Raw genomic sequence first — 13,886 nt, 5'->3', positions numbered from 1 at the left:
CACACTCCCAAGTGGGTGTGGATCTTTCTGGAATTACTTTGTGTCCTCAGTCTCTGGCCAGCCTCTTGGGGTAGGAAAGCTACGTTTGACGGTCGAGTCTGGGACTGGGGGCAGTGGAGAGATGCGTGGGGCTGAGCTGTGGACTTGCCACCCTTGTCCTGCAACACTGGTGGAGGGGTGGAGGGTGGCAGAGCACATCTTCGCTAAGTGAGGATGAAAGCAGGGCCCCGGGCTCGGAGGTCAGAGAAGGTCAGAGGAGCTCAGGTGCATTCTCACACAGGGAAGACCAGAGCTGTTACGTGCGTCCAGGGTGGGTGGGGAGGCAGGAGGTGGGGGAGGTCCTCATGTCAGAGGGGCCTGTCCAGGAGACCCCAGCTCAGACCCTTACCAGCCCGAGCAAGGCCCTTGCTCTCAAGCCACTGGTCTCCTCATCTGCAGAACAGACGTCTACATGCACAAGGCTGAGGTATCCCTGACCCCCAACGCTAGGGTGCTGTGGCTGAGGAACCAGGACACCGCCCAGTTTCCCACGAGGGCAAGGGCTCCAGCTGCGTCTGACTCTGGTCCATGGTGGTCCCTGGAGTTAGGACATCAGGCTCTCCTCTGGGCCTGAGAGAAGCCTCTGCCCAGGACCCTCGCCTGCCTCCAAGTGGTGCCAGAGAGGTGGTGAGAAATCAGGAGGTCGGGTGCAGCAGAGGACGTGTACAAAATAACCAAACCTTGCACGCAGCTGACGACCACCCGCCAAGTGAATGGGCAGGATAGGAGTGAGGCGGAGAAGGGGCAAAGGTGGAATTTGGGGATCCTGGGAGCCTATGGTTCTTGTTCCCATATCCAAACCACTGCAGTTAATAGCTGCGGTTCTAGGACTTAGAACATCCAGGGGCAAGTCCTCGAATACTGCCGTGCTGAGACTCTAGGATTCTAGCAACTGAAGACCTCATCATATTCAGGTTCCAGAGCCACCTTGCTGGAGCTCCAGGATCCCAGCCTGGGATCCCAGGCTTTACAGAGTCCATCATTCTAAGACTCTTTCCTCTACTTCCAGAAGGAGCACCCCACCAACAGGGCCCACACCCTGAGGGAGTGACACTGTCCCCCCCAACCTACCCCCAAATTGGATCTGTCACCGTCCCAGAGGGCGGCCGGCATGCCCACTGTCTCTCCCCCACCCGCCGCCTACGGTGGTGACTGACACAGGGCAGACTCCGTTAATCAAGAACATCGGTGGAACGAATGAATGGGTTTGCTAGAGGGAGCGCGCTGGGAGCAAAGTGCAAAATACAGAAACCAAAGCTGAGAAGGTGGTGATGGAATGCCGACTGGTGGCTGGCTTGGGCCTGAGTTAGGAAAGTGGTTTCTGTTGCTGAAACCAGGAGTTTGCAGGGGGAAGGAGAGGGAGGGCAGACCACACAAAAGTAGCTAAATAGTCCCCAACTTAACCAACCCCCACGTTTCTGCAGCCCCTTGGGCCAAATTGCAACGAAAGTGCTTAAAATTTAGCTCTTGTGCTCTTTGATACTTTGGGGACATCTTGGTGGGGGGGGTCCGTTTCGGAAACCAGGCTCGTCCCCCCCCCAAAGCCCCCTGGGGTCTGGCTTCATGCCTGCAGTACTCGGCTTACACACTAGGTGGCAGTGCCCACCACCACTGCCACCAATACCACCATACCTGACTCAGCCACATCAGCAATGTCCACCCCTTGCTCTTGTGCCATGAAGCCCAGGATGGAAAAAATTGCGAAGCCAGACACAAAACTGGTACCACTGTTCAGGCATCCCAGCAGCATACAGTCCCTAAGTTACACATATGTCAGGGAGCAAGTTAATTCACAACACAAGGAAGCCACGCTCCCTACTTCTTCTCTTTTTTCTTTAAACATCATCATTTCTAAGGTCCACCGGGCCCGCTGGCGTGACACTTGCCTGTACGAGTTGTACTTGTACTTGTTGTAGCTCCCCAGAGAGGTCATGGCCCCCAGGCAGATGGCATAGGAGAAGAATATTTGGGTCCCAGCATCAATCCACACCTATGGGGGTTGGGGTGGGGGTGGCAAGGAGAGAGAGAAGGGGCCAGTTAGAGCCAGCTTCCTGGAGGAGACGGTGCGGGTTCCCGGCCACCTGAAGGACTGCACCTCAAAACGTGCAGATTCTCGACTGCAATCAGAGCATTCGTGCTGGAATCCAAGGTGTCTTTCAAGGCAATATTGAGTTGCAAGGAAGCCCAGAAGTCGAAGAAACCCCCAGTCACTCAGTATCAGGATTATGAGGAAAGGCTTTTGGAGCAGATGGATCTGAATTCCAACCATGAAATGATTGTGAGCAAGAGGACTCCCGCCCAAAGCCTCGGTTTTCACATCTGTAAAATGGGCTCTGCTGCACTATTACGCAGGTTCTATGAGTAAAGATTTAGCCCAGTGCAGACAGGTGGTAAGACCGTTAAGTCAAGGCTGCTATCAGGACTGTAATTGCTATTGTCTGGAGCGGGGAGGAATTCCCTAACGGATTATGCAGGCAAAGCTGCTCTCCAGAACCTTCATCCAGCAGCTCCGGAGGGCCACAAAGCTGCCTTCCCAGTTGTCCTCTGATGTTGGCCAAGCCCCCGCCCCGGCCCCCCCATCCTGCCCAGGGCAAGAGGGCAGTGAGGAAGAGAACCAAAGCAGCACAGGACCTTGAAGGCCACCTGAAGGCTGAGGATCCTGGAGACAAAAGGTCCTCAAATGGGCCAATAAAACATCCCAGGGCTTTCTCCAATCCCTTGCAGTCACGTGGCCGAGTGCCCGGAGCTGGGCGTTCAGTATCTGCCCCTCGACCTTCCAAGAGCTCAGTACCCACTCTGAATTCCAACGTCAGCCAAGGAAGCCAGCAGCGCTCCTGGGCCAGCTCCCCCACCCCCATGATGCCGCCCTCCCGGCCGCTGCGGGCAGAGACCAGGGCCAAGGAGGAGACTAGCTCCTAAAAAGACTTCTCCCCCCTTTCCTGGCACAGCGCCTGAAGGAGACTGTGGCTGGCCTCAGCAGTCCCCCACATGGAAAGATACACACACAGCTGGAAAGGCCCACGAGCATGCTAGACAACCTGCCACAGCCCAGCGGAAAAGTACTGGGCGCTGATGGCCCGACTCGATTTGTGCCCCCAAGACCGTCGGCCTAGCTTTCCCCGCACCCTGCCCTGCCTGGCCCTGGGTGGGAGGGAGGACGGGCTGCCCTGCGGTACCTGCGGGTCCTCGAGGCGGCTGATGTCGGGGTACAGATAGAACTTGATGCCTGCGCCTGCCCCAGGCAGCGTCAGTCCACGGACCAGCAGCACCAGGAGCATAGCGAACGGGAAAGTGGCCGTGAAGTAGACGACCTGTGAGGGCAGAGAGTGATTCAGGGGAACCCCGGCATCAACCGCTGCTGTCAAATTCAAGCATTCTCCCCGAGGCCAGGGGTCTGGAGCCGAGCGTGCTGTTTCCCTTGCTGTGTGACCTTGTGCATGTTGCTTAACCTCTCTGGGCCTCAGTTGCCTCCCCTGTAACCTGGGTATAATACCAGTACCTACCTCACAGATTTACTGAGATTCAATGAAAACAATCCTGTAGATATTTACTGAATATCTAGGCCCTGGAAATAGAGTGGTGGACAAGACAGAAATCCCTGCCCTCATGGAACAGACATTTCTTTTTCTTTTTTTTTAAGATTTTACCCATTTATTTGACAGAGAGAGACACAGCGAGAGAGGGAACACAAGCAGGGGGAGTGGGAGAGGGAGAAGCAGGCTTCCCGCTGAGCAGGGAGCCCTACATGGGGCTCAATCCCAGGACCCTGGGATCATGACCTGAGCCGAAGGCAGATGCTCAACAACTGAGCCACCCAGGTCCCCGGAACAGACATTTCTAATGAGTGAAGAAGGAAAATGCAAAATAAGAGTGTCAAATATCAAGTGTATATGAAAAAGGCTTAGCCCCATGGTCGGCACGTGACACTACGTATTAGCTAACATTACAACTGTTAGTATGACTCTTAGGGTTACGAATCAGTCAGGTGAGGGTTCAAACCCCAGCTCTGTCCCCTCGCTTGCTGTGTGACCTTGGACGTGATGCTTCACCTCTCTGGGCCTATTCCCTTATATATAAATGGAGACAACAGTAATAGAAGATCTCCATCAAGAGGGGAAGTGAGGATTCGATGAGATGATATTTGGAACACCATCAAAACAGTGCCTGGCACGTAGGTGCTCAAGAAATGGGGCCTGTTGTCGACACTGATTTTGTAGGAAGTGCACACGGAACTCCTGGGAGAAAATGAAGTTTCTAAAGCCCCTTGGCCAGGAGACTGGGAAGGGCCCCCCCCCCCAACTTACTTGGGGCCTTGGGAGGCCCCACAGCCCTCCCTGGATCACACAGCACATCCCGGGCAGCCCAAGGTCAATTGGAGGTGGGGACCCAGAGATGGCCCAGGCTGGGCTGTTCCATCGCCAAGGGCCTGCCCTACTTCCTCTCCTTCTCCTCTCCCGAAAGCGCTGGTCTCCAAATACCCTGAACCCTCAGTTCTCTCGGATGGATTTTTCCCTATCTTTTCATTGACTGTGAGGCATTTCCAGGCAGGGTTCATGCCTGGGAGGAGCTCAGAGGTGCGTGGCTCTGAACGGACGGCGAGATGCTAGTGTTTCCAGCAGGGCGCTGGCCAAGCAAGGACGCCCCAGGCACAAGGCCACTTGGTGCTCACCGCAGCCCGCAAACTGGCGTGCTGGCCACCGTGCTGACAGAGGAGGAACGGGAGTTCAGCAGGGCTCGGAGACTTGCCTGCGTCATTCCCAGGGCGCGGGAGCTGTAGTCAGGGCCCGTGGAGGGTAACCACCTTGTTCTGAGCAAAGGCACCGGGCATTTTCACTTCCCCAACACAGCACATACAGAAATTGCCTGTTGACCACCTGAAACGCTAAGACTGGGTCGCAGAGCCCCTGACTCCCTCAGGGCCTTGGGGGCCAGGGGACCAGAAAGGAATGACTACACAGCCAGTGTATCCATTTTACAGGTGAGGAAACCCACACCCAGAGAGCAGGATTAATGTGTCCGTGGTGCTGGGGGCTGGGGGCAGGGCCAGGTTACTGCAGGGCACTTCTGGGGCCCACGTAGGTACCAGACACCGATGGAGGGTGACGGAGCCCTGAACCCCAACTATCTAGCACAGAAACCCTTGCTGGAGCACAATTCTTGGACAGCCAACATCCCTGTGGGTAGAAACAACTAGAAAGGGGTTTGGAAAAGGGCAAGGAGAAAGCTCTCAGGGCCTGCCTGGCTCAGCTGCCCTTGGCCAGTACCACCAACCAGCATTTATTGAGTGCTTACTGTATGCCTGGCACTATTCCAAGTGCAGTACTTCTGTACTTAGTTGGTCCCACCCTAACCCTTTGAGGCAGGTTTCATTACTAGCCTCATCTTGAAGGTGAGGACGTCGAAGCCCAGAGAGTCGCCAGCTTGTCCACAGGTCACACAGCACTTAAGTGCCCCAGAGCCTGCCTCCAGACAGGGGCAGAGCAGTCAAAAGCCCTTCCCCGTCTGGTACTTTATTCGACCCTTCCAACAACCAGAGGAAGGCTGGACTCCCCAAGGGTGCAGGTCGGAATTCAAGCTCGCTGTCTGGCTTGCTGTGAGACCTTAAGCAAGCTACTGTCCCTCTCTGGGCTTCATTTTCCCACCCGTGAAGTGAGAAGCTCAGACCAGATGAGCTCTGGGGTTCCGTCCAGCTCTGCCGCTCTGGGCGGAGGGAGAGAGTGGCAGGGACAGCCCACTCGGGGTCAACCGGGCTGGGGTTTGGATCCCACCTCTGCCACCTCCCAGCTGGGTGGCTTGGCCTCAACTCCCATCTGTATGAGGAGGAAAATAAGTGTGCTTACCTCACTCACCATACTCAAGAAACCTGAGCAGTGAAGACTCTCCTGCTGATCCCATTAGGCTACAGGGCAGGCCCTACGCCTGCCTCTGTGGTTCCCCTCCAGCCCCCGATGCCTTTTCTCCATCTGGGCCTCAGTTTCCCCAGCCACCCCATCTTCTTCTCCTGAGGCAGAGAACCCTCCCAATTTCCCAAGGACAAGAAGGCAGGCTTGGAGGAAGGGGGCAGGTCAGGAAGCCACAGAAGGGGTGAAAGAAAGAAAACCAGCATGCCCCCACCCCTGCCCCCCAGGCTGCTCCTCCCTTCCTGCAGACAGGCCCTCCACTGGTTCTCACCTCTGGGCCCTGCTGTGGACCACACCCAGGGGCTGGTGGCTGTCCCCAAAGCCAGCCGGGCCCCACTAGGCTGGGCAACCAGGCTCTGGCCAGAGGGCTTTGTGTCAGGGACACAGGAAACCACCCCGGGATGGGGGTGGCTTCCCTTTTTTTCATGTATTAAATCTGTTTAACAAGCACTTAAGGAGCACTTACTGTGTGCCAGGCACTATGCTAAGAGCTTTATGTGCGTTAACTCATTTCATCCTCACGACAACCTGAAGAGGTAGGGAAGTGAACTATCTGCATATTCTAGAGGAGAAAACAGGCCCCAAGAGGTGACGTCAGGTGCCTGGGGTCATGGCGCTAGTAGGTGGAAGAGGTGGGACGGGACCCCTGCCAGCTGGCTTCAGAGTCCCGGGTCTTTTGTGTGTGTGTGTGTGTGTGTGTGTGCGCGCGCACTTTACTGCGGTTCGTCCCCCGATCCAAGAGGACAGCCCCACCTGCTCACACAGCCCTACCTAGTCACGCCACCTCATCTGCCTCTTTGGAAGCCACCCTTGTTTTGCAGAATTTGCTGCTCTGAGGACAAGCCCCTGAGAGCCATTCTCTCAACTTTTCCGTGACTCCCCCGGGATCCTCACAGGAGAAGCTGGTGCCAGCCGCCGCCAGTGGGCCTCTAGTGGTGGCCCAGCAGGCCTTGCCACGGGACATGGTATTTTTCCACTCTTGCTGGCAAGCCTCTGTGGTTCCTCTGAGCCCTTGACCCAAAAGCCCTGTGGCCCAACTGCCCTGGAAACTTGCAAGGACAACTATTCCTCATTCCCCTAGGGATGGCGGGGAGAGAGTGGCCCACAAGGCAGGAGGGAGATGGGCTAGTATCCCACTGCCGCCCTGAACCTCCTTTGAGGGTAAAGGCCTGGGCAGCAAGGGTCACTCATCCCAAAGATGGAGGCTCCTAGAGGTGGGGCCACGGGTCTGTGCCTAGCACCTAGGCAGGCCCCGAGGGTCTTCACGGCACCCCTGTGTGTGCGAGGGGGGCATCACTAACTCCTTTCACATAAGGGGAAACCAAGGCTCAGAGAGGGAAGGGGACGTCCCCAAAGTCGTGCAGCTTGTGGGAGCAAAACTGAGATCCCAAACCAGGTCCGACTCTGACTGCCCCCGCCCCTGCTTTGTTTTCAAGTGTGAGACGGAAGAGCTGGGGCTGCAGCCTCAGGACATGTCTGTGCTCATGTCCGTGATGACCGTACCCCCCTTTGGGTCCCCAGCACCGTACTTCCTGCGCGACGGTCTGGACTTGGCACCTTCCTGGCCTCATGCCCTGGAGCAAGGACACGCCTGCCTCCCGTCCCCACGGTCAGGCTAGCCGAGGGGGAGGGCAGGCAGCAGGTGATGCTTAGGAGATGGAAGAATGCAAGGCACCAAGGTGGGGAGCTGGGTTGCCTGGGTTCAAATCCCACTTGGCCACCGACACCTCAGAACATGAGGATGATGGAATGAGCTGTAATGGACAGCCCTGAGACTGGGGCCTGGCGCGCGTGCATGACACTGCCTTCGCTGCCGTTATCACTGTCTGGTGTGTGAATGAAGCCCCTGCAGATTCTGGGCCAAGGTTCAGACCCTTGGAATGATGACAATTACAAAAAGGGGAACTGAGGCTCAGAGAGGCAAAGTGACTTGAACTTGGGTCCTGAGCCGCCCAGGCCCTCCCTCCATCCACCCCCTGCTGGACCAGGGTCAGCCACTGAAGCACGGCCAGGGCCAGGATGAGGCCCGTCCTGCTGCCCATGGGCCCAGCCCCCACGGTGGCCGTGAACCTGGTCTGTGGCCAGGGCTGGAAGCCATGGTTGGCGGCGGGCGGCGGGCGGGCAGGCAGGCCATGGAGGTCAAGGAAGTCCACAGAGCCTTACTGTGTTTGTCTTGGCTTCTTGGGGCTGGCCCAGGCTCTGCTATTGTTCTGGGAGCCATGCCCGCCCCTCAGGGGCCCGGAGCGTGAGGAGGAGATTGTCTCCAGGGGCGGGGTAGGGTAGGGGGACCTCTGTCAAGTCACGTCTTCAACTGGCCACAGTTGCAGCCCGGTACCCTCTACTTTTCGATTTGGTTCTATCCTCCTGCCCCCTCTATTGTATCTTAAAGGTTGCCTGCTGTTTCTGGGAAACATCAGCCTCCTCCATCAGACTGGGGGCTCCCCCATAGGTTTGGGTCAGATATACCTCAGGGCCTTTGCATTGGCTGTTCGCCCTGGAATATTTTCTCCTCCAGATACCCGCGTGGCTTACCCTTCACTTCCTTCGGATCTGTGTCCCAAAGTCCCCCTTCTTGGTGAGCCTGCCTGGCCACCTCATTTAAAAGTGTACCCCAACACTTCCCGTCCTCCTTCACCACGTTATTCTTCAGTCCACATCTGACTCCTAGATATTTTACGCGCTCACCTTGTCACAACCAGCAAATCTGTCAGCTCCCGCACCACAGAGATTTCTGTCTGTTCTGTGGACTCCCGAGTGTCCCCTGGCCCTAGTCCTACAACAGTGCCTGACGGACAGTAGAGGCTCAAAATGTATGAGTGCATCAGGAAATGATCATGTCTCCAGCATTGTTCGGGATGAGTGCTCCACAGAAACTTCCAGATAAACTCACCTCCACGTGGGGAAACGGGAGGCACAGTGAAGAGAGCATTGGTGTTTAGGGCCCTGTCTGCGCCAAGCGCTGGTGCTGGGTGCAGAGCACACCTTGTTGGAGCCTTCACCTTCACCCTTCTGTAAAAGAGGAAACCAGGGCTTCGAGGGGAGGGCGTGCCCCTGGACGAATCACTTCACCTCTCCCAGCTCAGCTCCCTCCTCATTTGAAGAAAGGCAGTAAGGAAACGGTTTGCACACAAGACAGAGGAGGAGGTGGGCCAACACCAGTGAACGAGCACCCCAAGGCTCTGTGGGGACTGCTCGAGGGGCCCCCTTCCTGCCTGTCCCGGTGGGACAATGTCAGCCTCGCCTGCTTCCTTTCCAGACTGGGTTTTAGGAACAGGCAGAGGGCCCTGCTCCAGACTCATCCCCATTCTGCCTCTGCAATCCTAGAGACCCAGATCTTGCCCTGAAGTAAATGCTGGGATCTGTTCAGATCCACGATTTCACTTAAGGGGCTCTTCATCCAGGAGAGCATGGTCCTTAATGTAAATTCCAGTGCCGCAAAGGCCCCTTCTCCGAGTGATGTCACCCCTGCCCGTCACCGTACCTCAAATGCCACCTTAACTTACTCTTTGGACCTTTGGGGGCTTTTAGACCTCAAAGAGATGTTCCCCCTGCCAAGATGCAAGTGATAGGAGGGAAATGCTAGGTGGGGGCCATATAAAGGCAGATCAGCCAACTCCTTCTCTCTGGCCTAGAGCCTTGGGTGCAGGCTCACACCTCTGATCACCACAGACCCTTCCGCACTGACCACATCACAGTGACCACGATACCGGCCAGGGTCTTGGTTCTTGGGTAATTGTTCTACTCTAAGTTAACAGGAAGTGTTTTAGTTATAGGCTGTCGTTTTCATTATGGGAAATATACCAGTTATACCTAAAACCTCAATGATAAGCTAACATTTTAATGATCAGCTACCACCTTGGTTAATAGCTAACGTTCTAGGGCGCCTGGGTGGCTCAGTCATTAAACGTCTGCCTTTGGCTCAGGTCATGGTCCCAGGGTCCTGGGTCGAGCCCCACATCGGACTCTCTGCTCAGTGGGAAGCCTGCCTCTCCCTCTCCCACTCCCCCTGCTTGTGTTCCTGCTCTTGCTATCTCTCTCTCTGTCAAATAAATAAATAAAATCTTTAAAAAAAAAATAGCTAACGTTCTAGTCATCGTGTAACATATTAAATCAGCCGCGAATATTTCAGCGATGGCTAACAGTTTGGTTAACAACTAACATCTTGGTTACGAGCAAATGACTTAATCATCACCGAAAGCTTTCCTTAATAACTAACATCTTAGTCTCCAGCCCAAGTGTTAGTTGTGAGAGAATTCGGTTAATCAGACTTAGCAGCCAAACTCCAAGTCTGTGCTTCTCAAACCTCCAGGTGCATTTGGATTATCCGGGGATACCGTTCAACCGTGGGTTCTGATTTTGTAGGTGCGGGGCAAGCCCATGGGTCTGCATGTCTAGCAAGTCTGTGCGGGATGCTGATGCTGCCCGTCGGGGCACACTCTGCCAAGCAAGGGTCCGTGTTGTGAGTGGATCGCTGGTAATCAACAGTAAGTCACCAGGTCACCTTGCTACCTGCTAGCTTATCAACGCCAATGTTTGTTATCTGCTAACATCTGCACTACCACCACCAACATCTTGATATGGGAACCAGTGGTGTATGGGAGCTTGTGCAAGCTCCAGAGAGCCCAGCACCTGACTTTCAGGAATCTTGTTAGCTAGTTGTTAAACCATCGGTAACTTGAAATCAGACATGGTGGGAGTATTTACACCATGAAGTGGGCAAATGCAACAGAGCAGGCCTTATTTTCTTTCAGAGGACTGCTTTAGCAACCTACGCTGGCTCTTCGGTCTGGGCCGGTTTCAAGCAGGAGGGCCTGGGGGGATGGGGATGGAGTCTCTGCTGAGGGTAGACCCCCCTGAGGCAGGGGAGGGACAGACGCACAACTCACTTTCCCCGTGGACTTGACGCCCTTCCAGATGCAGAAGAAGCAGACCAGCCAGACAAGGAGAAGGCAGAGAGCAAGGTCCCACTTCAAGGAGCCAGGGTCGTCGATTCCTGAAGACAAGCTCAGCACGTTGCGCCTTCAAGCAAACAGAGCCACAAGTCAGTCGGGCCGGGCCCTGGGGCAGAGAGAGCTGAGGCCAGGGCTCCAACAGCCTGGGGTTGAAACCCTGGCTCAGGTGCCGTGTTTCCACAAGCTCCCTCGCCTCTCCAAGCCCTGGAATCCCCATGGGTCTCTGAAGCAGTACCCACCCACGTCACAGGGTTGTGGAGAAGTCAACAAGGGGATAGATTCGGACTCCTACCTCAGGTGAACCTGGGATCAACCCCGCCTGGCCTCGGGCAAGTTAAGTACATCTCCAAGCCTCAGTTTCCTCATCTGTAAAATGGGTACTAATTCCCATGTGATCGATTCTCAGTAGACCCTTCTTCAGTGCCCACTGTGGGCCAAACAATGGGTTCAAACTAGGCTCTACTGTGTAAAATCAATGGCTTTGATTTACACTCTCTGTCCCAGTCCTCTTTTATGTTATTCACCCCTGTTTCTTATCTGGACCTCCATGAAAATGTAAGCCTCAAGAGGGCAAAGTGTTTGTTCTACATGTGGCCACAGAGCACCTGCCCACCTCTTTACAGGGATCATTGTTAAGAGAAAACCCACACAAAGTACTAACGATAAGATCCGGGGTGAAGCCAGCACTGGGTAAACCTTATTGTTTCCGTCCTAGCCTTGAGCCACCCAGAGCAGCTCTCGGCACCTAAGCAGGGCTGGCCTCCTGCCCCCGACTCCCTGCAGGATTGTGAAGGTCTCAGGAGGAGGCAGGTAGACGGTCTGAAGGCTAATCGGCACAGGGCAACCACCAGCCCTGCCCAGCATCACGCCGCAGACGCTGGGTCTTTGGAGTCCAAGAACCTCGCTGACCTGCAGAAGACGCCTATGGGCACCTGCTCGCAGACACATCCCTGAGGGGCCGAAGCCATCTGAAGTCGGGGTGGGGCAGCACAGGGTGCTGGCAGCCAGAAACCACGAAACTCAATGCCAAGAAACTGTCCCCATGGTCCCAGAGCTCTGATACTGAAGCAGTGACCAAGGGCGGGCGCATCAAGCACAGGGACGTCAGCCCGGCCCCCCACTCCATCAGGGTCCCCTGTCCCCTGACTCCTAGGCTGCTGACCACGGGAGACAGGCAGTTTGTGCTCCCCTGGGAAAAGCGGGGATTCCTTCTGACCAAAGTTAGCTCCTGGTTTCAAGGCCACACTCCAGCCCAAGAGGCAGAGAGAGGGTGTGACTTCATGCCCCAATATCCTCTTCTGTAAAACACAGATAACAGCTCCTGCCCCCAGGCTGCTGCCTGGGAATGCATTCCAGACCATTCCCTAGCTCCCAGCCAGTCAGTGGTCAGGGCTCTGGGTCTCGGAAACCCCGCTGGGCCAGGACACTTCATTGCTTTTCCTTTTTTTTTTTTTTCCACAGAAGCTTCAACATGTGGACCTTGAATAAACCCAAGATCCCCATCTCAAGTGGCATCCAAGTGAGGCCTTTCTTTGGGCCGCCGCCGTGCTCCCAGCACCTAGAACGACAGAGGGCACATAGTAGGGCCTCAGTAGATACCTGCTGAGTGAATGAACCAAGGACTCAACTGAGGTGACCGGCAAGTTCACACGGCACTCGGAACCAAGTCATGAAATATTTCCATTCACCTTAAAAAGGGGCAGCATTCCTGTCCTTTTTTTTTTTTTTGGTGAGAACCCCGACATCAAGGGGCTGCCCTCGGGCACCTCTGATGATGTGTGCTCAGAACATCCACAAGGCCTTTCCAGTTTATCTCATCTGATCCAAGGACGAAAGGTCATTTGCCCCATTTTACAGACGGGGAAAACCGAGGCCTGGAAGATTCAACCGCCCACAGACACACAGCCAGCGGTGGGCAGAACTAGCACCCTACACCCAAGCCTGCCAGACTCCCAAAGCCACTGCTCTGTGGACTCCCCCGCACTGATAAGCAGGGAGAATAGAGCCTAAACTTTGAAAAGAATCTGCCCCGTCCCCCTGCTTTGGGCCAGGGTCCCCCTGAAGCCTCAAGCCAGGGGGCATCCCCATGGGGCAGGCCGTCCGCCAACCGCGCCCCGGCTGGGGCCCTGCCAAGCACGTGGGTCTGGGCGGCGGTGGCTGCTTAGAACAAAAAGGCCTTCCCCGTGCAGCCTCCAGCGCCCGGCGCCTTCAATGAAGGCCCGGGGCATGCTGGGCAGCGGCCAAGGCTTCCTTGTGAATGGGCAGCGTCAGGGAGAGAGAGTGCTTCTCCACCTCCACACCTTGGCGCCCGCAGCAGCCACACGGGCCTCGTGCGGCCAGGGAAGCCTTTCCTGCTGTTCGGCGGACACCTGACTGGAGTCCCCGGCCGTCTCCCCGGCCACCCGCTCCCGCCAAATGTCACCAAATGTCACCTTCGGGTGAAAAGGCTGTCTTGCCTACCAGCCTCCGGACGGCCCGAGGACAAGGATCTCACAGGCGGGCACACAATGCTGAGGAGGGGCCCCGCCTTTTCTTTTCTCTTCAGGCCAGGTCGGCTGAGAAGCTTGAATCCGCAGAGCTCAGACCACACCAAGGCCCTCGGTTCCCGGACACCCTTTCTGCCTTCTCCTACTCCTGCGCTCCGTAAACCAGCCGGGCCAGCCACAGATGGCAGGCAGGCTGGCTCTGGGCAGCTGACCAGCTACGGAAGCCACAACGGGGAAACCGAGTCTCCACCACTGGTGGCCATCTCCTTGGAGGAGCTCATGACACCTCCGGGTGACACTATAAGGCATGTTCTCTTTGACCCAGCAATATGCCATTCCCGAGCCTCTCGCCCATGATAACTCTTGCACGTGTGGCCAATGACGGGGTCCAGCCCGAGCTAGTCATCACAGCACTGTCTGTAGAAGCAAAAGACTGGAAACCACCCAAACAGCCATCAATAGGGGCTCAGCAGCACAGAGAAGACACACAGTGGAATGTCACCCGGCCC

General features: G+C 55.9%; 1 protein-coding gene across 2 annotated transcripts in view; it reads right to left on the bottom strand.

Annotated features, from left to right (window-relative positions):
• SLC6A6 (solute carrier family 6 member 6) overlaps positions 1 to 13,886 on the bottom strand; it is a 79,859-nt gene that overhangs the window by 15,147 nt on the left and 50,826 nt on the right. For both annotated transcript variants that reach the window (XM_021695124.1, XM_021695125.1), the window contains 4 exons: positions 10,826 to 10,958; positions 3,216 to 3,350; positions 1,926 to 2,029; positions 1,672 to 1,796 (listed from right to left, as the gene is read on the bottom strand). In XM_021695124.1, coding sequence (XP_021550799.1) covers positions 1,672 to 1,796; positions 1,926 to 2,029; positions 3,216 to 3,350; positions 10,826 to 10,958 — 497 coding nt within the window. The remainder of the gene's footprint in view (positions 1 to 1,671; positions 1,797 to 1,925; positions 2,030 to 3,215; positions 3,351 to 10,825; positions 10,959 to 13,886) is intronic.

Source organism: Neomonachus schauinslandi, chromosome 1 (assembly GCF_002201575.2).
Source record: "Neomonachus schauinslandi chromosome 1, ASM220157v2, whole genome shotgun sequence".
Lineage (NCBI taxonomy): Eukaryota > Metazoa > Chordata > Mammalia > Carnivora > Phocidae > Neomonachus > Neomonachus schauinslandi.
Note: the sequence above shows the minus strand (reverse complement) of the source record. Positions and strands in the feature narration are given on the sequence as shown.